A 19,808-nucleotide genomic window follows, 5' to 3' on the forward strand; every position below is an offset into this window, starting at 1 on the left:
GTAGTAAAACTCCATCGTGGGGTTGGGGTTTTTTTTTTGACACACCAAGGAAATGGGGAAAAAATAATACAAAGTAAAGAAAATCCTAGAATCTTCATCTTTTTTTTTTTTTCTCTCAAGCCACTGGAGAAGCCTGTTGTCGTGTATTAACGTATATAATTTTGTTGTTGTTGCCGTTTTATACGGAAAGTAGCGCTTTGAAGAAATCGAGGATTAAAAGCCACCATGGCACATTGCTTTTTCTCTCTTTTATTTTTTTTATTTAAAGGTCTCTTTGATTAATTTTGTTTCTGCTTTGCCTTTTGCATTCGGCTCCTTTCCAAAAGGAGGAGGGCAGCTTTTCTGGGGTGAACTCCGATTTAAAAAGTGAGCCCTCAGAAACGGGGGTTTTTCTCCTCTGGGTCGGGGTGGACGCTTAAAGGAATTACGAACTTGAAATGAAAACGACTAAAAATAAAAACAGAAGGGGGGGGAAAAAAAGACAGCTGCAGTCGTATTTACAGAGATATGTACAATGTCAATAAATTAAAGTTTAATTTCGAGTATTCATATTCCACGTATTTACAAGAGTTATCAAATAATTACATAAATACTTTGTTTTAATAATAGTGTCCGCTCTTTTCTTCTTCTCAGTATGTTTAAACCTTGTTATTGCATATACAATTAAAGAGGGAAAGCTGTGATAAACCTACAGTCAAGCTACAGAGGTTTTTAGATAAAATAAATTCACTTTTTTTTTTTCTTTCCAACTACACTTACTGTTGTTGCTACAGGGAGGATGTTTAAGGTAGAGGGACGAGGGTCTTATTTTTGTTTTTATTATTATTATTCACAATTTTTTTTTTCCCTGGGATTTGAAACGAGCATGAAAAATAAACAAGAAAACCCCACCGAAATAAAAAAATACCCCCCCCCAAAAAAGCAGACTACTATGGAACATGCAAAAAAAGCCACCGGCTGGCTCTCAGACATCACAATAATATTTTAAACACACAGCTTCCCTTAATATCCACTAAGGGGGTTGGCGGTAACAACCCGCCCAGGAAACAACTGTTGAAGAACCGATATGCGAGTTACTTACACACTTTTCTTTCGGAAAGAAAAAAAAAATCACTTTTCTTACTTAATTTTTATTCATACGTTTGCGTTTGGGTTTTTTTTTTATTTTTGCTTTTAGGTGGTTTTTTCTTTTTTTCTGGGGTGTTTTTTTTTTCTTTTTACACAGTTAAAAAAAAAAAAAAAAAAAAAGAAGGAAAGGAGGATGCCCCAAGCCCGCCGGTGCCCTGGCCGGGCCAGCCTGCTCCCTGCGAGCAGCCTCCGACCCAGCTCTCCCACCTCGGCTCTGCTCCCCCATCCCCGACCCTCTCCCTACCCTCACCCCTCCTGCTTCGCCAGACACCTCTTCTTGCCGATAAGCGCGCACACAACGCCGGGGGATCTTATATTTTAAAAAAAAGAAGAAGAAAAAGAAAGGGGAAGAAAAACCAAAATAAAAGAGGGGGGTAAAAAAAAACAACTCGCGGGTGGAGGATGTGGTTTCTTTCAAACAAAGTGCACTGCGAGACTGATTTGAAATGAGCTCCCGGAGGCCGGGGGGGTTACGGGGAGCCGCTGCGGGATCTGTCCTGCTTGGGATCGAGCCCACTGACCAGGCGCTGGATGTTTTGCAGTTCGCTGGTGGCCGCCTCCTTGTCTGCGCCCAGTTTGGGGGAGAGGGAGACGGAGCCGGAGGAGAGGGTGGACGAGCGGCTGGTGAGGTCCGAAGCGGAGTCCAGGGGTACGGAACCGGGGCTGGTGGTCAACCCCCCCGCTTTGCCCTCGCCGGAGCCGGCGGCCAGGCCGGGCAGGGCGGTGGTGAGGAGGCTGCTGCCGTCGGGCAGGGGGACGGGCAGCGGGTAGGGGCTGTAGCGGAGCCGGGGCCGCACGGCGTTGAGGAAGGGGTGCCGGTGCACCGAGCTGGAGGCGGCGCTGGAGGCGGCGGCCGCCGCCGCCATGTAGGTGTAGGGGTAAGGGAAGAGGCTTCCGAAGGGAGACATGGCCAGGCCCTGCGGGAGGGGAGGAGAGAGAAAGGAAAGGGTTACCGGCCTGCAAATCCCCCCCCCGAGGGGATGCTCCGCGGCACTCCCACGCCAGGCACACGCCAGTGGGGGAGCTGACAGCGGCCAAGCTGCCGCTGCCCACGGGAGGGGATGAAGACCCGTCGTCCCAGTGCCGAGGCCAAAACCACCCGGACCGCCCCCCCCTTGGCTTGCCCCGCACGGCCCCCCCCACCCCACCGGCCCCCTTCCCGCTGGGGGTCGTGGCTCAACGGGGGCGAAATGAGATAAGGGTCGTGTGGGGAGGTTTTCTTTCGTGGGGCGAACGCTCTGTCCCGTCCCCGCAGGTACGGCCCCCCCCGCCCAGGGCAGCCCCGGGCATCTCCCCCCCTCCTTCCCCCGCCGGCGGCTCCGCTCCGCAGGCTGCGACGCGCTCCGCACCACGGAGCTGCGGGCCGGGAGTGCCCCGGGGGGCCGCCGAGACCCCGGGGCGGGGGGGGTGGGGTGTGGACAGAGGCCTGGCCCCGGCACAGTGTCCCCGGGAGGACAGCGGGGCGGGGGGAAGAGCTCCGGGAGTTCAAGCTGGGCTACCCCCCCCCCCCGCCCTGAGGCTTTCCCACCTCCCCTTTTCCCCCAAACCCGGGGAGGGAGGAACCCGCAGCGGGGAATCCAAAGGGGATGCCCCGCTGCCCCCCCCCCCCTTCCCCCGGGACGGAGCCCCCCCTGCTCCGGAGGGGCAACCGGGGGCGGGGGGGATGCGGTACCTGCGAAGCCAGGACGTGCTGCTGCAGATGGAAAGGCAAAGCAGCCGCCGATGCTCCCGAAAGTCCCTGGGCCGCCGCCGTGGCCATGACCGTGTTGTCCAGTCCCGAGACACCGGCGGATGCCCCGGAGACGGTGGCGAGCAGGGGACCCATACCGGCGGCCATGCCGGAGAAGGCCCCCCCCATGGCGAACTGCCCGGGGTGCAGCAGCAGCGGGTGCCCGTTCCCCAGCGGGTTGAAGAACTGCTGGCCGGCCAGGGCAGGGGGGAAGCCGAGGTTTTGCAAGTGTCCCTGGCTCAGGTGGGCCGTGCTGTCGGTCTGGACCGTGAGGGGGGTGAAGGGCTCTTTCCCCAGCAGCCGGTTCTCATCTACTTTGGGGCCATCCCTGAGGGGGCTTTTCAGTTCCTCGCCGCTCAGGCTTCCCCCCCGGGTGCTGGAAGAGATAGTAGCCGGGCTGTGCCGGGAGTCCGGAGGGGCTTTCTCCGTCCTCTCTCGGCTCCGGCTCCCCGCCGAGTCACCGGGAAAGAAGTGGCTTTTGGAGGGGCTGCCCCCCTTTTCCCGGGGGTCGTCTCCCACGGCCGCGGCGGAGCTGGCCGGCGCTGGGGTGGTGGCGGTGGTCGTGCTGATTTTCCCCGCCTCGTTGGCTTCTAGCAAGGGATCGTCTTTGCTGTCTGCATCGCTGTCTCCCTCGCTGGGGCAGAGATCTGCAAGACAAAGGGAGCCCGGGGCTGGGATCCGGCACTGCCCGTCCCTAAACCCCCGGCGGGCTGGGAGAGGGGGCAGAGACCCTCCCTGGGCGGCCAGAGATTTAAATGTAAATACTTCCTTTTTGATGATTATACAAATAAATACACCCCCCCGGCTCCCACCGCCCGCCCCAGCCAAGCCAACCCCAGTTTTCCACAGCGCAGCAAAACTCGCGGGGGGGCCCGGGGCCAGCGGCTCCGCTCCGCCGGGGCTGCGGCGAGCCCGGGCCCCCCCCGGCCGGGGCAGAGGCAGCGGGGCGGCCGGGACCCTCCCGCCGGGGCCTCGGGGCCTCGGGGATGTGTCTGCTAAGGACTTTTCCAAAGTTTTCAGCCCTTTCAATGGGCAAACTTTGAAAACACACACACACCCCGCCGCCTCCATCACCCCCTGGACCCCCTCCTCCTCCTCCTCCTCCCCTCCAAACGCATGCACGGCTTCGCTGGATTCCTCTGCACTTCATCTCCTAATTTCAGCGCCCCAGGTGCGAAGCTCTGGTTTGCTTTTCGGGTCCCCTCCCAGCTCCCCTCCCCTCAGCTCGGCAGGACTTTAAACAAACGAGTAAAGCAACAACAAAAAAGAGGTTGTTTCCTCCTCCCCCTGCACCCCCCGCCCCTGGATGGATTAATACATGGGAGAGAGCTGCAGACAGCTCCCAACCCCGCACGGAGAGAAACCGAGGGTGACTTTTCTATAACAAAGTTCGGGACTGTATCCAGGGGAAAGATCCTTCCTCTAATAGCAGATTCAGAGAGGAATATTAATGGAGTGACTCCAGTTTTGAACTTTTGCCCCGTGGTCTGTCTTTGCTCCCTTGACTCGGAGCTGGCTCCTTTCTGAACCAAGGAGGGGAGGAATGAACGTGCAGCGGGAGGAGAGGGAGGCCGGGGGAGAGGGAGAAGGAGAGAAAGAGAGGGGCAGAGGGAAAGCAAAAGAAAGGAAAAGACGGCAAGGAGTGAGAGAAAAAGGGAAAGAAGGGAGGGAAGAAGGGAAGAAGGGAGGGAAGAGGGGAAGAAGGGAGGGAGAGAGACAAAGAAAAAGATAAAAAGAGCACAAAGGACAGAGAGGGAGGGAAAAAGAAAAGAGAGAAAGAAGAGAAATAAGCGAGAGGAAAGAGAGAGAAGAGAGGAAAGAAGGAAAGATCAAGGAAGGCAAGAAGGAAGAAACGGCGGTGCCGGAGGGCAGCGGGACAGGCCGGGATCTGTCCCCCGCAGCGCAGGCGCCCAGGCTCGACCCGGGGGGACCCGGGGGGGTCCGGGGGCCGCAGCTCTCACCTTTGAGGCTGGAGGTGCCGACGGCGGGCACGGCGGGGCAGGAGGACTGGGCGAAGCACTTGAAGGCCGTCTGCTCGTTGGACGACTCGTCCGAGGTGGGGTTTTCCTTCTTCTGCCTCTCGTCGTACACCCGCATGGACTGGAGGGTCAGCTGCTTCCTACGGGCACACGCACCCGCTGGGCGAGCGGCCCCCGGCCCCCCCGGCCCCCCGGGACCCCCCAGCCCCTTCCCCAGCTCCTATTTGGGGGTGATGGGGGGAATTGAGGGCCAAGGTCCCCCGGAGGGGGGAAGGCGTTTCTCGCAGGCAGGACTTGGCTGCTAATGAGAGGAGATTTCTTGGAAGCGGTGAGCAGCTCCTCAGCAAGGGCAGATATTAAAGACAAGGGGCGGAGGGGAGAGGGAAGCATTCCCTGGAGATTAGCTTTTAAAAGGCGAGGATGTTCCAGAGATATGAGCCATCTTAATGGTTGCTAAGATTGCTAGGAAGTGGTTATTTTGTTAGGCACTTTATGTAATCTTTTCACCAACAATTAACCCGGAGTAAAAATCTATTTATATTTAGAGAGAAATTAGAAATCATTTCCGTCCTGTGGCTCCAGCCTTGGCTTTATTTTCACACTGACGGACAAGAGGAGCTGGCGTGTGTGTGTGTGCGTGTGTGTGTGTGTGTGTGTGCTGGGCAGGGAGAAAGGCCTCTTGTTTTACATTACATCCCCCTTCCCTTTTTTTTTTTTTTTTTGGTTAAAAAAAGAGGAACAGATTTATTCATTATCTAAACCCGAATGCAAATGGCTAAAATATCCTGTCTGGTATAACACAACAAAACAAAGACCTATCCCCTGTCAAAGGGAAAAAAAATCATCCCTTTCTCTATTTTCTCCAATATTAAAAATAAAAATTTGTGTCCCATTAAAACGAGTCCTGTCCGTCTGTCTACCTGGGGCACAAACTGTGTCCTGCTGCTTTTGGAAAAAATAAAGAATCTTCTGTCATTAATTACTTCCATATTCACAAGACACCTCTGTCAAAGCAGTTTATTTATATGTTTCTCCTCCACACTTTAGTCTTTTCGATACAGTCCCCGGGAAAATGCCAGAGGAGAATCACCCAGCGATCAGCTCTGCCCTCGCTTCTCCCTCTTTCCCAGCGGAATTTCTATTCCAAATACAAACTACAGTGCGATATTCCTCTCAAAATGTTAAGGGAAACTTCTTTCTCCGGTGATATTTGCTTAATGCACCAACATCCCTTTGGCCAGCCATCCCCTGCGATGTAAAAAATAAGCGTGGAAAGCAGGGAAGAATTCCCATGCAATCAGTTTGGCGTTATTAATGACAAGATCCTTATGAATTTTGGCGTGGGAAGTGTGGTTTGGAGGCAAGGCGAGGTGATTTTGACCTCTGCTCATGTTCTGAGCTTTACACATGAAAACCAAAAGAGGCACCTATATATAATCTATCCAGACTCACCTTTTTTCCCTCCTTCCATTCCCGGTGTCCCGAAAACCTTTGGCAAAGGGGTTGTTGTCAATTTTTAATTGAGTGATCTATAGGACGGAGAAAAAAAAAAACAAACCGGCAAGGGGTTGGGGCAGAAATAAGGAGATTTTTGTATTAAAAAACGACAGCAAAAAGCCCCCCTCCCAGTTCCCCCAGCGCCGGCAGGACCCCGGCAGGAGCAGGACAGGGCAGGGGGCAAAGGGCCCCGCTTTTGGGGTGAATCTCCGTGTTTGGCCGAGCTGGTTTGGAGGCAGCTCGCCCCCAATCCCCCGGCCGGGCTGGCCGGTGACCCGGGCCGTGGTGGCAATGAAAGAGCCCCGTGTTGCTGCCACCGCATCAGAATTAATTTAGCCGTGCAATGCGATCCATGCAAGTTATGCCCGCGCTTAAAACTCTTTAAATGCCATAATTAAACTGCAAAGGAATCATACCCACCCCCTTGCTATAATAAAATACTTTATATAATCGCATTATGCTCTGTGTGTGCGTGTGTCTTGGGGCGCTGGGGGTGCTAAGAGTGAGATGATTTGGGGGGGGGGGGGTAAGTTTTTTGGTGAATGGTTGGGAGTTTCCTCGGGATCCAGGTTATCGCTGGGCAATGGCTGTTTCTTCCTCCGTTTGGAGGGATGAGGGGTGCAGGGCACCCCGCAACTCCCCATGCCAGCGCGTACGATGCCCCCGGCCGGGGGCTCCCCTCGCTATAACGGGGTGCGGGTGGTGGGGACGGGGATGCCGCCTGCCCACCGCCCCGCTCCAGTACCGGGCTGGAGGAGTCCCAACCCTCCAATTTGAGAAGAGAGCAGGACCCCGAAGAGCAAAGCCCTGCCTGCGGGATCAGGAAAGAGCAGGAAAACCCACTGCCAAAAACCAGCAGGACTTTTAATCCAGGTGCTGCCGGCCCTGCCTCCGGACCTGCCGGCGAGGCGGCTCCCGCAGCGCCGCAGCCCAGGGCTCCCGCCGCTCCCGCACGCCGCTTTCCCGGCGATTTCATGGCAATCAGACAAATATGCTCATTTCTGTCCTTCAACCAAGCCGGCCCCAGCTGATAGAGCGGGGCGGACAGCCCTGCTGATAAGTCCCAAAGCAAAGTCTACTCTCTGCACACGCATTTTCTTTCCGTTTCCTTGCAAGCGCCCGGCTGCAGAAAGCGAGGAAAATAGCCCGAGCCCCGAGGGAAAAGTGGCTTTTTGGAAACGGAGGGCAGAAGGGTGCAGAATCCCCCTCTTCACCCCTTAATTTTTGCATAGCGAAGGATGCAAAGGGGGCAGAGGGAGGCGAGGGAAGCTGCAGCGAGCGGGCACCACACATCAGCCTCTGCGCTTAACGCCCAGGCACGCAAAGTTATAGCTTATAGACAGAAAAAAATCAAAGCCCATTTCTTGGCTCCTTCGCTTCCTTCCACTTGACTTAATTATCATAAATTCGCCATTTGCCACTCTCCCAACTATACCACCTTCGTCGCAAGCGACAATAAACCAGCAGAAATCCGAACGCAGCGTCTGCAGCGCTGCAAAACTTTCTCACATTGGCTCTTTCAGACCTTCCAGCTAAATTCAAGCGAGATACCCCTCTCTGATCAGAGCATATTTCTGCACCACAAAAAATAATAAAACACTGCAGGATGCAAAAAAAAAAAAATTCATAATATAATAATAATAGGAACCAGACGTGCGCTCCAGCCTTATTGCCAATTGCTGTTAAAGGAGTTAAAACAGCACAAAGGCCAGGAAGAATTACAAAATCTCCAGCCCCGCTGCTCTCCCCCCTCTGTCTTTCGACACACGGAGCCGATTCTTTTTTTTTTTTTTTTCTCTCCTCCTGATGCGTCTTAGATTAAATCCACACTGAAAGCAGCGATCCCCACCCCATCCTAGTCCTTTCCCCATACCGGGGAACGCAAAAAAACCCGAAACACCCCCCCCCCCCCAGCCCTCCCTTTTAATTGCCTTCCCCGAGGTCGGTATTAGGAGAGTGCCCGACCCCCTCCCCCGGCGCTTTCCCGAAGTTGGATCAAGGAGGTTTCGGGGGAAAGACGAGGAGAGGGGGAGAGAGAGAGGAGCGGGATGGGCTTCGTGATTTTTAAGGGAACAATGCAGAGTAAAAGCTCTCTTAAAAGCCAAAACACGTAAAACAAATCCTTTCTTAATCTCCTTACCTTATCATTCTGGTATGCGGTCACTGCGATGAATTCAGTCTCCGGGAAAACGTAGGTCCTGAACGTGCTGTAGGGAAGCTTGAGAATATCGTTTGCTCGGACGATGTGGAACCGGGGCTGGTACTTGTGCATGGAGTTTAAAATGGTCTGGGGGGGGCAGCGGCCGGCAGCAGAGAGGGCAGAGGGGGGGAAAGGAGAGGGTCAGCTGGAGCAGCACCCCCGCCCCGCGCTTCCCCCAGCCACCGGCACTTTCTCCTCCTAATTTGCCTTCCCTCTCCTTCCTCCCCTCACTCCTCCTCCCCGCTGAGCACACTCCAAACACACGCACACTCCTTGCAGCATCCAACAAAAAGCACTGACAGCTCCGGCTCGTCGGGGTTAGGCTGGACCTCTCGGAGGGGAGAGGGGGGGGAAATCCCAGCAGAGCTCTCCTAGGAGAGGGGAAGAAGCTCTTTGGGGCTCCGGCCGCGATGTCTTTTGATTTCAACGTGAAAAAAAAAATTAAAATCAAGTCAAGAAGCAGCAGCAGCTACAATAGCAACACCACCGCGAGGGCCTGGGTTAGGTCTAATTGCTTGCCCCAATCCACTTAAGGCCTTCTGCGAAAGGCAAAAATGTATCGTCTAATCAAATCACAGCCAGCAAATGCAATGTTCGGCACATTAGAGATCCCCCGGCCGCGGCCACCACCAGCAGCCCCCGGCTCCGAGGCGGAGGCTTTCCCAGGAATAGAAAGAAATGGCAAGGATCGTCCCAGCACTTATCAGCAGGTTTGTTTGATTTCACTCTTAGGGTAAGTTTTTATCTCTGCACACCCAGTAAATGTAAAGGAGTGGATAGACATGAATGGGCAACTTGACCTCTGATTTCGGTCCCTGTTTATTTTCACTCCGGCTTGCTTTACATTATCCAGATTAATATATATTTAAATGTTTGCGTACTTAGGCCTTTAAGCCCTTTATACACATATGCGTATCATTTCCCTACGCTTAAAAAGCGTAATCGACTTTATTAAAAAAAAATATATAGATATATAAAGTCACCACAGCTCCGAGAAATATCGAGTTGCGCTCTGCTGGAAATATCCCTCTAAAGTGAATGCTGAATGGCACGGAGAGGTTACAGAATAAACTCGAGTGTTTAATCCTGACCTCAGCGGTAGAAAAAACCCACGGAAGATTATAAAGCGGCCCCGGTGTGTTGGAGGGGGTGTTTATTCCCCCCTTTCCCCGCGTTTCTGCCGCCGGCGGGAGCTGCGGGCACGGCCCCGGCCGAGCAGCCGCCGCGCTGCCGGGTGGCTCCCCCCGGCCCCGCCGCTCCGGCCAGGCAGGGAGGGAGGCAGGGAGGGCAAAGGGGGGGCAAAGGGAGGTGGGAAAGGCACTCACAAATCCGTGCTTGTCAGAGATGTTGTTAGTGAGCTTCAGCTTGTGAAAGGTGACGACTTTGGACATCCATTGTTCGCCGGTGGCCGGGCTGTCCGGGTGGATGTACATTCTCTTTGGCATTTCAGGGTCAGCTTTGCCGGCTACCATCCACCGGGAATTATGGAATTTGTACCTACAATCATCAGCCGCCACAATATCCATCAATAAAATGTACTTGGCCTTTTTATCCAGTCCAGTGCATCTCACTTTAAATGGAGGAAACATTCTCCTATGGGCAGAGGGGGGGGAGTGGGATAAAGAAAAGACAAGACGAAAAGAAAATAAAATTAATTACAGCGTTTAAACAAGCCCCTGAACCTCAGTAGCGCGTCCACCAAGCAATCGCTTCAGCTCAGAAGCAGAAAAGCCGTGTGTGTCCCCCCCCCAGCAAACGGGCTTCCCCCCGCCCCCAGCGAAAAGCTTTCTCAAACGCTTAAAAGTTTCGGGAGAAAAATGGTCCCTGGGATGGGAGGCGGAGGGGAGAGGTTCGGGTTCCCTCGAAATCAGCAGGCGCCTACCCTCTGCCATTCCTCAACAGCAAAGCCTGATTTGGGGCTCTCGGATCTCTCCTTATTTCCTTTTTGCCTGCTAAACAAAGAGACGGCAACAGCTCGCACCCCGATAAAATAAATATTCTGCTTTATTATAACCCACTCCGCCGAGGAGGAGCGGAGAGGGGAGTTTTTCACTTTGCAGAGGAGGAGAAAAAAAACCAACCCTGCAGTGAGGGCAGGGTGGCTGCCGTGGCTTCCCCCGGTGATAACCCCTTCGTGCAGAGGGCTCTCTGCAAACCCCGCTCCCCTCCGCTCCTAAGTCCAGCTCGAAACTGCAACAGGATACCACAAATTTGCTGTTTATTATATCGAGCGGTTGGCATTCAGCAATCTCAACTTAAAAGGAAACACATGACTTTGCAACATGTAAGAGCGCTTAATGCTCGCCGAGGCTTTCGCGCAAAAACTTTTGACCACAATTAACAGAGAAAACTTCGGGAAAGCAGTAAAATGGGCGAGGGGATTTTTTTCTTTTTTTCCTCCTTGCTGCTCTTCGGTTTGGTTGGGTTGGGTTTTTTTTTGTCGGAGCCTGTAGCCTGCAACTGGTGCTCTGCAAGGAGGTGAAGCTCCAGCAAAGCAGCTGAAGGCCATCTAAGAAGACTTTTCAGGAGTGGCTTCCTCAAGTAATTCTCCTGGCAAATTACAGGCGAATTGTTTGGGAGGTTTCTAAGAGAGTCCCTTAGAAAAACACCCGGCTGGGAAGGGGTTTTTCTCCCTACGTGTCGTCCCAGCAATAGGTCGAGATGGAAAAGAGCAGAGATGTCAATGAGTGGCGAAAGCAGAGAGGGATTTCGGCTGGGTAACCCTATAAGAAGCAGCAACGCCGAGCGTGGACGCCCCGTGTGCGTTCATTCATTCCCACGCGAGCTTATGGAAACACAGGGACGGGCAGCGTGGAGCTGCAAAACCCTCCCTGCCGCCCCAGCAGGACCGCTGGGTGGGTTTGTCAGCTTTTTGTGCATTTCCAGATACAATTAGTCAGCGCAAATGCACGCCTAGATCCCAGGGGAGAGCCAGGCACAAGCCAAGCAACCGATAAACCGAGCCTATCTGCCCTCCTGCAGCTCCCGCCTCACCAGCAGCCATACGCCGCTCCCAAGAGTTTTTCCTTTATTCCCCCTTCTCCTTCCCAAGGAAGAAAAACTACGTGTGGCAAGGCTGAAATCAGGCCAGCTCCTTTTCCAACCCCAACTGATTTTCTTTCTGCTACCAGGCTTCTCCAGAAAGCGTTAAGCTACTGAACCACGAAGGGACCCTGCGCAGGCAGGGGCTGAGCAGGGCCGGTTGGCGGCTCAGCCGTGGAGCCTTTCCCTGCAGCCTGGTGCCCGAGGTGGGCTCGGATCTTCAGCTGCCTAAAACTTGCCATAATTCCAGGTGAAAGGAGCTTTACGGAGGAATTTGTCCGCAAAAGAGCCTTTCTCTGGAGCAGCCAGGTGGGGTGCAGAGACTGAGGGCTGGGGAAGAAGGGGAGAAACAAAAAAAGCCACGAACCCCCGACCCAGACCTACCTTCCCGATTTGGTAATCACCATCTCCGTGCCTCTTTTATGGAATTGTTCCCAAAGCTCTTTGGCTTCCAGATGCACTTTCGGGTCATCTTCCACCTCTTCTTCTGGCTCCAGAGTTTTTAAAGGCCTCAGATGGGCTGCTGCCTGGTGACCCAGGGAAGAAAAGGGGATACCAGTCTCTGCAGCCCCCACTAACTGATCCATGATGGGTTTAGCCAGAGCCCCGGGAAGGGAGAGGGCGGCTGCCCCGTTGGGAGGCAAAGCCAGAGCCGGGAAGAAGGGAGGCTGGTGTCCCAACACAGCGCTCATGGCAAAGTCCGGTGCCCGGTGAGGTAAAAAAGGATGATAAGCCATGCTTGTCCCAGGGATTACTGGATCTCTCATCGGTATATTCATCCACTCCACTCCTCGGTCTTCCTACTGCTGGAGTAGTCCCGGAGTGGTTTCTAACAGCACATCATGAAGAAGAAAAATTAAGATAATAACAATAACAGCAATAAAGCACCAAAAAAAAAAAAAAAAAAAAAGGGTGGGGGGAAACAAGCTCTAGACAGCACAGTACATGGGGGAGAGGCAGAACTTCTACAGCCTACAACGTCCCGAGCCGGGGCACATCCCCAGCCCTCGGGACAGCGGATTAACGAGATTGTTCATTATTAGTCTTGCTTTTTTTGTGTTCGGTCTCTGCAGGTTTGTTTTGTTTGTTGTTTTGGTTTGGTTTTGGTTTTTTTTTCCTGAGTGGAAGTCCTTGCGCTGGAAAAAGAACGCCGAAGAAGGGGCAAAAAAAAAAAAAAATCCACCGGGTTCGCTGCCTGCTCCTGTTGCCGCAGAAGGGCTGGACGAGCCGAGCTCCTTTTTTTTCTTCTTCTTCTTTTTTCTCTTAGTCTCGATCCCCCTTCTCTTCTTTCGTGGCGGAGGGTGACGGCTCGAAGCTGGGTTTTCTTTTTGGGTGGCTGGCTCTCCCCCCCCCCTCCCCCCCACCCCTCCACCTTTCCTCCGTCCGGTCAGGCTGCAGAGCAGAGGCTGGGAAGGGAGGGAAAGCAGAGAGAAGCAAACAAACCCACCCCCCCTCGCCGACCGAGGAAGGCTCCTGAGCAACCTTCAGCAGCAAAAACTTGTAGGGAAATCTGGTTTCCGCCTCGCCTTCCCCCCTCTCCAAGCAGGAGCTGGTCAGGGTGCCCTGATTTCCATCAGGATCTCTTCTTGCTTTCACCCTCCTCCTTTTCTTTTTTATTTTTTTTTCCCCCTCTCTTTCTCTTTCACTCTGCTTAAAAAAAAAAAAAAATCTGGAAGAATTACGTTCTTGTCTCCTCTCCAGCAGCGCTCCACCAAAGGAGAGAGGGAGAAAGAGAGAGGGAAAGAGAAAGGAAGAGAAAAAGGGGGGGGGAGAAAGAGAGGAAAAGAGAGAGAGAGAGAGAGGGAGAAGGAGCCTCTCAGCTCTGAGAATTCCCTGTGAGTCTGTGCTCTGCGTGCACCAGATTGTATGGATGTGTTGTGGGTTACAAGGGAGCTGGAGCCTCCTTGATTGGCTCTTTGACGCTTTCGGACCAATTGTGTGGCTCCATAGGCGTGGTTCTGACAGGTCGAGTGGAAGGGGGACAGAGCCGAGTTATAAAAAGAAGGTGTCGGAAACTGTAACGCTGCAGCAAAGCATCACTAGTACTCCGGGCCGTGTGAATATGTCAACATGATCAGAGGGGAGGGAGCAGGCAGCGCCGGGGAGGGCGGCCGGGAGCACCCGCCTCTGGGGGGGGGGGGGGGGGGTGCTCGGGGCCGCCTCGCCCCCCGGCCCCGGCCTCCGAGATGGCAGCCTGGGCATTTCCAGTGCGCTCTCCTCCGGCTGCCTGCCCCGGTAGGAGCTTCCGAGGCAGCGGCTGCTGGCAGGGCTGGAGAGGCGGCGGGAGCGGCGGGGGGAGTTTCCACGCGTGGTGGTGGGGTCCGGCGCCGTGTGCCCCCCCCCCCCCCCTTCCCCGCCGCACCGCACTGCACCGCACCCCAGCCGGGCCGGGCACTGCGAGCTCTGCCCCGGCAACCGCCTCCCGGCCCGCAGCGGGGGGGACCCCGGCCGCACCCCACACCACCCCCCCCCAGGGCTCCGGACCCACCTCGGGCGGCTCCGCACGCCCATCCCCGCCGCGTCGCGGCTGCCGCCGGTCCGCACAGCCGCCGGGGCTGGTGTCACCCCGGTGCCCCCCCGTTCTCCTCCTCGCCCCCCCGCCCCCCCCCCCCCCGGAAAGTTGCTTTCTTTAAACGAGCCAGGACCTCCAGGCCGGGGGCCGGCCGCTTTCCTTCCCCCCCCAAACCTAGGGGTGAGCCCCGGGGGGGTGGCAGCCGGCCCGGGGGTGGCTCTGCGGGTCCCCCCCCGGCTCGGGGCTCGGCTCCGGCTGCCCCAGCGGCCGCGGCCGCCGTTATTATTGTTGTCGTGGGCGGCTGGAAGCTGCGGCGGGGCGGGCAGGGGCCGCCGCTCGGCTCAGCCCCGGGCCCGGCGGCTGCTCACCGCGCCGGGGCGGGGAGGGGTCGCGGCTGGAAAACGGGATTTTTTTTTTATTATTCTTTTTTTTTTTTTTCTTTCTTTCTTCGGCGCTGAGGATTAAGGCCACTCGGCTGGCACCGGCGCCGAGAGGGTTACGTTCCCACACCCCTCCTCTTCCATGAGGTGCGCGGGGAGGAGACGGGAAGTGCGGCTTTCCCTGCGCCCGGGCCGGGCAGCGCCGGGGCGGGGGGGGCCATCCCCGGCTGCCCCCGTGTCCGGGCTCGCGTGGAGCCAGCTACCCCCCCCCCCGGGGGGGGGAAGGCATCACGCGTGGGCCTGCCGCCGGCCCCACGGAGAGGGAAGAGCCGGGCAGGATCCGCTTGGGAAGTTTCTGGGGAGACATGTTCCTCGGGGAGTGACAGTGCGGGGCAGCGAGACGGGGCTTCGTGCCGTGGGAGCCGTGGGCGTGCAGAGCACGGGGCGCCCACCCGTGTGTCAGGCGGGCTGTCCCAGCGCTGGGAGGTGCCGAATCATCATCTCTTCCCCCCCCCTCCACCCCCCGGGGGATCTCCCGACGCCCCCCCATCCTGCTTTAAAGAGGGGAAGATAATCCTCCGGGAGCGGAGCGGCGGAGCGGGGGAGCGCGGGGGCTCGGCGCTGGCTGCGCGCAGATGGGAGCGGAACCTCTAAAGTGATTAGCTCTTCTAACATTGCATTTTTGACGCACATGGTTAAGAGCGCTTGGCGCCAGCTTGGTGAAGTCCCTGTAGTAACCAGCGTCTAGGATCGCTTTGCATTCACCAAAGTATCTCCCCGTTGGTCGGGGGTGGGGGTGGATGGAGAGAAGAGGAGGAGGGAGGAAAGGAAGCGGGAGTAATGCGTTCAAAGAGGACGGGGGGGGGGGGGAGAAGACAGAAGCGGGGGGGAGTCTGATGTGTTTCACGAAGCCAGGAGCTTGGCTACCCGCGCAGCGCTCGGCTGGGCTGTGCAGCTAGTTATCAACGAAGGGAGCGAGGCTTTCCAGCCTCCGCTCGGAGGCGGTTCTCGGGCTCCTGCCTCCAGCCGCTGCCGCGGTGGGAACCCCCAGACCCTATGCCTTCCCTTCAACCGAGCCCACAACAAACGCCCGGCGGCTTCAAGAAGTTTGCCGCAATTTGCCCCGACCGGGCCGCCGCTCTCTCCCGGGGAACCAGGAGGTGCCCGCCGGCTCCCGCAGGACAAGCGCAGCCGCTCCCGGCCCCGCCGCGCCCCGAGCCCCGCGGCCGCCCCGCCGGTGCGCGCCCTCGGCCCCGCGGCAGAGGCCGGAGTCGCTGCCGCCCTCCGCGCCTGCCCCGCACCTTGCACCGCGCTCGGCACCCACCCGCGGAGGAAAATAAAATGTTTGCCGCTTATGATTTCCAATTTCAGCGTCTGGCTAATGGCGTGCAAACTTCCGCCAGTTCCGAGTGACCTCCCCGACGAAGCCCCCTGGAGACTCGTATTATGAAGGGAGGCTGCACTAATCTAAGATCAAAAGCGGGAAGGTGCGAACAGTCTTTGTCTCCCTTCGGCCGCCTCATTCCCCCTTCTGTGTGTGATAAATCTACCCTGGCGCCGACTGCGCGCTGGATGATTAATTTGCAAGCAAACAAAAGGGACCTGATGGCCAGCCATCTTAGTTAAATATTGGCCAGTGCTTCCAGCTACTTGTTAGCCGCCTCTTTGCCAGAAATAAATAAATAAGGGAGGCGCAGAAATAAATAAATAAGGAGGCCCGCAGAAATGAATGGCAAAGCGAAGGGGTGGAAGGGAGGATAAGGAAAAAAAAAAAAAAAGAAAGAAAGAAGAGGAGGAGATCAGAGCGGCCGATGGCGAAGGGCCGGGAGCGGGGTGGAGGTGGGAATGGGGCTGGTGGCGGGGGGGAGGTAGGGTGATAGCACGCTGAGATAGCCGGCTGCCCCCGCGCCTCCCGGCCCGTCTGCAGGCTGGGCTGCGGCAAGGCCGGCACTATCTTGGCTCTTCAAAGAGGCATGAAAGGTCTCCGCTGTCTCCCCGGAGAGCGGCCAGGCCGGGGCTCGCTAATCTCGGAGCGCAAAGAGCTAAAGGCCGGGGCGGGGGGAGCAGCTCCCACCTTCCCCAGCTCCTCCGCTCCCTGAGGCCGCCATGGCCAGCACCTCGCTGGGTTTTCCATGGTTCAATCCAGGCCGGAGGGAAAGCGGAGGTGGCCAGACCCTGGGCCTTTGGTGGTTGAGCGGCTGGGAGAGCCCCGCTTGCTCAGATTTCACCCTTCTAAGCAACTTTTAGCGTTTGCACGAGAGCTCAGGGCGTGCAGCGAGCCTGCCCCGTGTGTGTGTGTCGGAGGTGTGGGAGGAGAGAGGCTCTGGCTCTCTCCCGGTGGCCTGAAGAGCCAGCTGGAGGAAGGAGGCAAGAGGAAAATAAAGGCAGCCCGGTTTTCGGGCCCACACGTCTTCTCCCAGGCCTGCGGGAGCAGCTCCGAGGCGTGCGTGCGTGCGCGGAGGGGCTGCGTGTGTGCTACACGGCCTCTGCGTGTGCGTACGTGGAGATGTTGTGTGGGTGTGTGTGACTGGGAGGGATTCGTGCCTTGGGGTACACCCCAAATCCCCGCTCCAACAGCAAAACCTGAGGTGTCCCTTGCACCCCTTGCGTGCGCTGGGTGCTCGCGGGTGCTCTGCAGGAGAGGACAAGCCCTGGTGCGTGGTGAGCAGGGCCAACGTGCACAACCTAAGTGGGGGTTTGCATCCTATCTATGCATTTCCTTATCGGGCTGCCTGCCGGTCCCAAGCATTCCCAGGGGCCCAGACCCATCCTGCCTGCCAGCCGCCCCGCACCCTGCAGGATTCATCCCGCTCCTCCCTCCCTTTCCCCCCGGCGCCACAGCCTCTGCTCCGTCTCCAGCCCTTCGGAAGGCAACACCCCACCGTGGCCGCACTGTGTTTATCCGAAATAAAACGCAGCGGGCTGGTTTACTTTGGCAGATTTGCAGTAAATACTGGCTGGAGCACGGGGGGCGTCTGGTGAGCGGCGATTACACGCTTCTTCCGAGGGAAACTCTTCCCTGCCCTGTGCAGGCCCTTCCCCAGGCCAGCAAAAGGTGTCAGTAAATGGGGGCCGTGTTGACACAGCTCCATCCCAGAGCGGCACTGCAGACCACGAGTGTAATGAAGCGGGTCCCTTAGGGAGAGAGTCTATATACTCGGACTATATAAACTGCTAAGGGGAGGGGGGGAGTCGCTACAGCAGGTCTCTGCCTTTCCCTTTGGCATAGCCCTTCCTCCAGTTGCCAGCTGAATTTCACAGAAAGCCTGGCCTGAAAACGTTGCAAAATAACCTGCCTAGGTCCAAAAAAGCACAGCGAGGCATTAGAAATAGAAGAAAAAAACCCACGTCTCTCTCTGAGCAGGCTGGGCCCCATCGTGTCCCACCGCACTCAAAGGGGCTGTTTCCAACTCTCCGAACAGAAGTAGAGGTTGGGAGCAGGGGGGTCAGGTCACCTGCCCAGCGGAGCCGAGCTCAGGGCTTTGCAGGGCCCGGGGGAGCCCAGAGACAGCGTTACACATGCCTTGCTGGAGCACTGGGGAAAAAAAAGAGAGGAAAGCAGCAGTTGGAGAGGGTTCTCACCCTCCAGACCTCGCTGGGATGTGACTCTCCAGGAGAGGCTGCTCCTGCCCCCCAGCCCGGCCCAGCCCGGTGGGAGCAGCGTGGCACTGACCGTGGCAAAGCCCCTGCAGGGTCAGGCAGCACCGTCCCCCCAGCCCGGGGTCACGCAGCGCAGGCAGCTAGCTGCCCTTCCCTGCCTGCCTCCGCCGCCAGCAGCCCCCGGCTCCTCGCCCCTCCTGAGCTCACCCTGGCCTGGCCCGGCTCCTGCCAGGTGCCGGCTCTGGTGGGAGCCCAAACACCAGGGCTCCAGGAGGATGATTTTTCGCTCCCCTCGCAAACATCACTCACGCTCAGATTGCCGGCCCTGCCCCGGTTCCTCCCCTCTCCAAGACCTGTGTTCACCTTGTCCCTGTCCCCAGCCGGCTCTGACGCTCTCCAGTCGCCTCCACTTTGCCACCGACGGGAAAACAAAATAAAGTTGCTCCCAGAGCCACCTTCCGCATCTCTCCCCTCCGCCTCCTGGCCGGGCCTGGCCTCACTGACCAGGGTACTTTGGGGCACAGCAAGGTTTGGGGCAGGTCCTCTTCCCTCCCCAGCTCACACCCCTTTTACCCTTTTCGAGGTGTTTTTGCACCACTCGGTTTCTCCTTGCCACAAAGCATCACCCGCTGCACACGCAGCCCCGGCGGCCCTTTCCAACCCCCCGATCTTGTTCTTCTCACCGATGCGTTGCTGGCAGAGGCGGAATGAAAGCCCTTCTTCCTCCCTCGCCCCCTCTACACCCATCCTTCTGCTTCCACCACCGTTGGCCGAGCAGAAATTGTAAAGAGTTCACTATTTGGATAAGGTTGTTTTTTTTTTTAAATAGCCAGGCGTATACATACAGTTTGCCGCTCAGGAAGCAGCACTAATTGTCGTTTCCTATAGTCAAACAGATCTATCTTTTCAATGCTGTCTTTGTGTGTGTGTGTCTGCGTGCGAGGGAGAAAGACGGAAGGAGTGGATACGTTTATTCAATTATTTAAACACACACACAACACAACAACAGGACCGAGGAGGGCCGGTTCCTCCCGCAGCAGCCCTCCAGCTCTCCAGATGCGGCTTTGCCCCCCCGCTGCCTCCCTGCAGACCCAGTAGAACAAGGCACTTGAGAGCACCCGGCAAAGAAACCGATTTTATCTGCTTTGACCATCAGCCGTGTTCTTTAACAACCCAGAGCCGCAGCCTTTCCCATCTCCATCCCCCGCCCCGGGTCTCCTCCGTGCCCCCCGCCCCGCGGGGTGGGCGGGCAGCATCCCCCGGGGCCGCGGAGCGGTGCTGGAGCCCGGGCGGTGCTGAGCACCACCGGGCAGACGGGAGATGCCGGGTTACATCAGAGCAAGGAGGGGATCCGAGAGCCTCTGGCACCGACGCTGACACACGCTTTGCTCCCGTTTTCTTCAAGATGCCCCCAAGTCACCCGGCCATCGATTGATACCTCGGCCCGGGGGAGGCGGGGGGAGGACCAGCTGTTGCAAAAGGACATGGTAAATCTAATAGGGGCTGCTGTCAATAAAGAAATGACAGAGAAGAAGAATTGGCTTCTTAAAGTCTGCCGAACTAACACTCATCATGTAGCCGCGGACACGTATTCTGCATCGCAGCCTGGTATCCATTACTATTTTCCTTACTAGGTTTCAATTAAAAAGAGCTATATCCCCCACACGCACACCCCAAGGCAGGGGAGACATGAAAGGGAAGAGGAGGCAGCGGACAACTCCTGCCTGGACGCGACGGTCGT

The 19,808-nt window shown here is 56.7% G+C and overlaps 1 protein-coding gene across 4 annotated transcripts; it reads right to left on the reverse strand.

Moving 5' to 3' along the window:
* Nucleotides 1–515: 515 nt before the first annotated feature.
* Nucleotides 516–14,114, reverse strand: TBX3 (T-box transcription factor 3). Of its 4 annotated transcripts, none has more exons than XM_087768583.1 (8): nucleotides 14,064–14,114; nucleotides 11,960–12,404; nucleotides 9,859–10,126; nucleotides 8,474–8,620; nucleotides 6,289–6,365; nucleotides 4,819–4,976; nucleotides 2,801–3,504; nucleotides 516–2,045 (listed from the first exon to the last, which is right to left on the reverse strand). In XM_087768583.1, exons 2-8 carry the CDS (start codon nucleotides 12,352–12,354, stop codon nucleotides 1,599–1,601), a joined length of 2,196 nt encoding a protein of 731 aa, XP_087624709.1. In that variant the 5' UTR covers nucleotides 12,355–12,404; nucleotides 14,064–14,114; the 3' UTR covers nucleotides 516–1,598. The 4 variants fall into 4 exon arrangements, with proteins under 4 accessions (XP_087624709.1, XP_087624708.1, XP_087624711.1 ...); XM_087768582.1 differs by lacking the exon at nucleotides 14,064–14,114 and adding an exon at nucleotides 13,023–13,444; XM_087768585.1 differs by lacking the exons at nucleotides 11,960–12,404; nucleotides 14,064–14,114 and adding an exon at nucleotides 10,615–10,716.
* Between the last annotated feature and the right edge of the window lie 5,694 nt (nucleotides 14,115–19,808).

The sequence above is a fragment of the Nipponia nippon genome, unplaced genomic scaffold (assembly GCF_047370975.1).
Source record: "Nipponia nippon isolate SJK-2023a ecotype South Korea unplaced genomic scaffold, ASM4737097v1 scaffold_30, whole genome shotgun sequence".
Lineage (NCBI taxonomy): Eukaryota > Metazoa > Chordata > Aves > Pelecaniformes > Threskiornithidae > Nipponia > Nipponia nippon.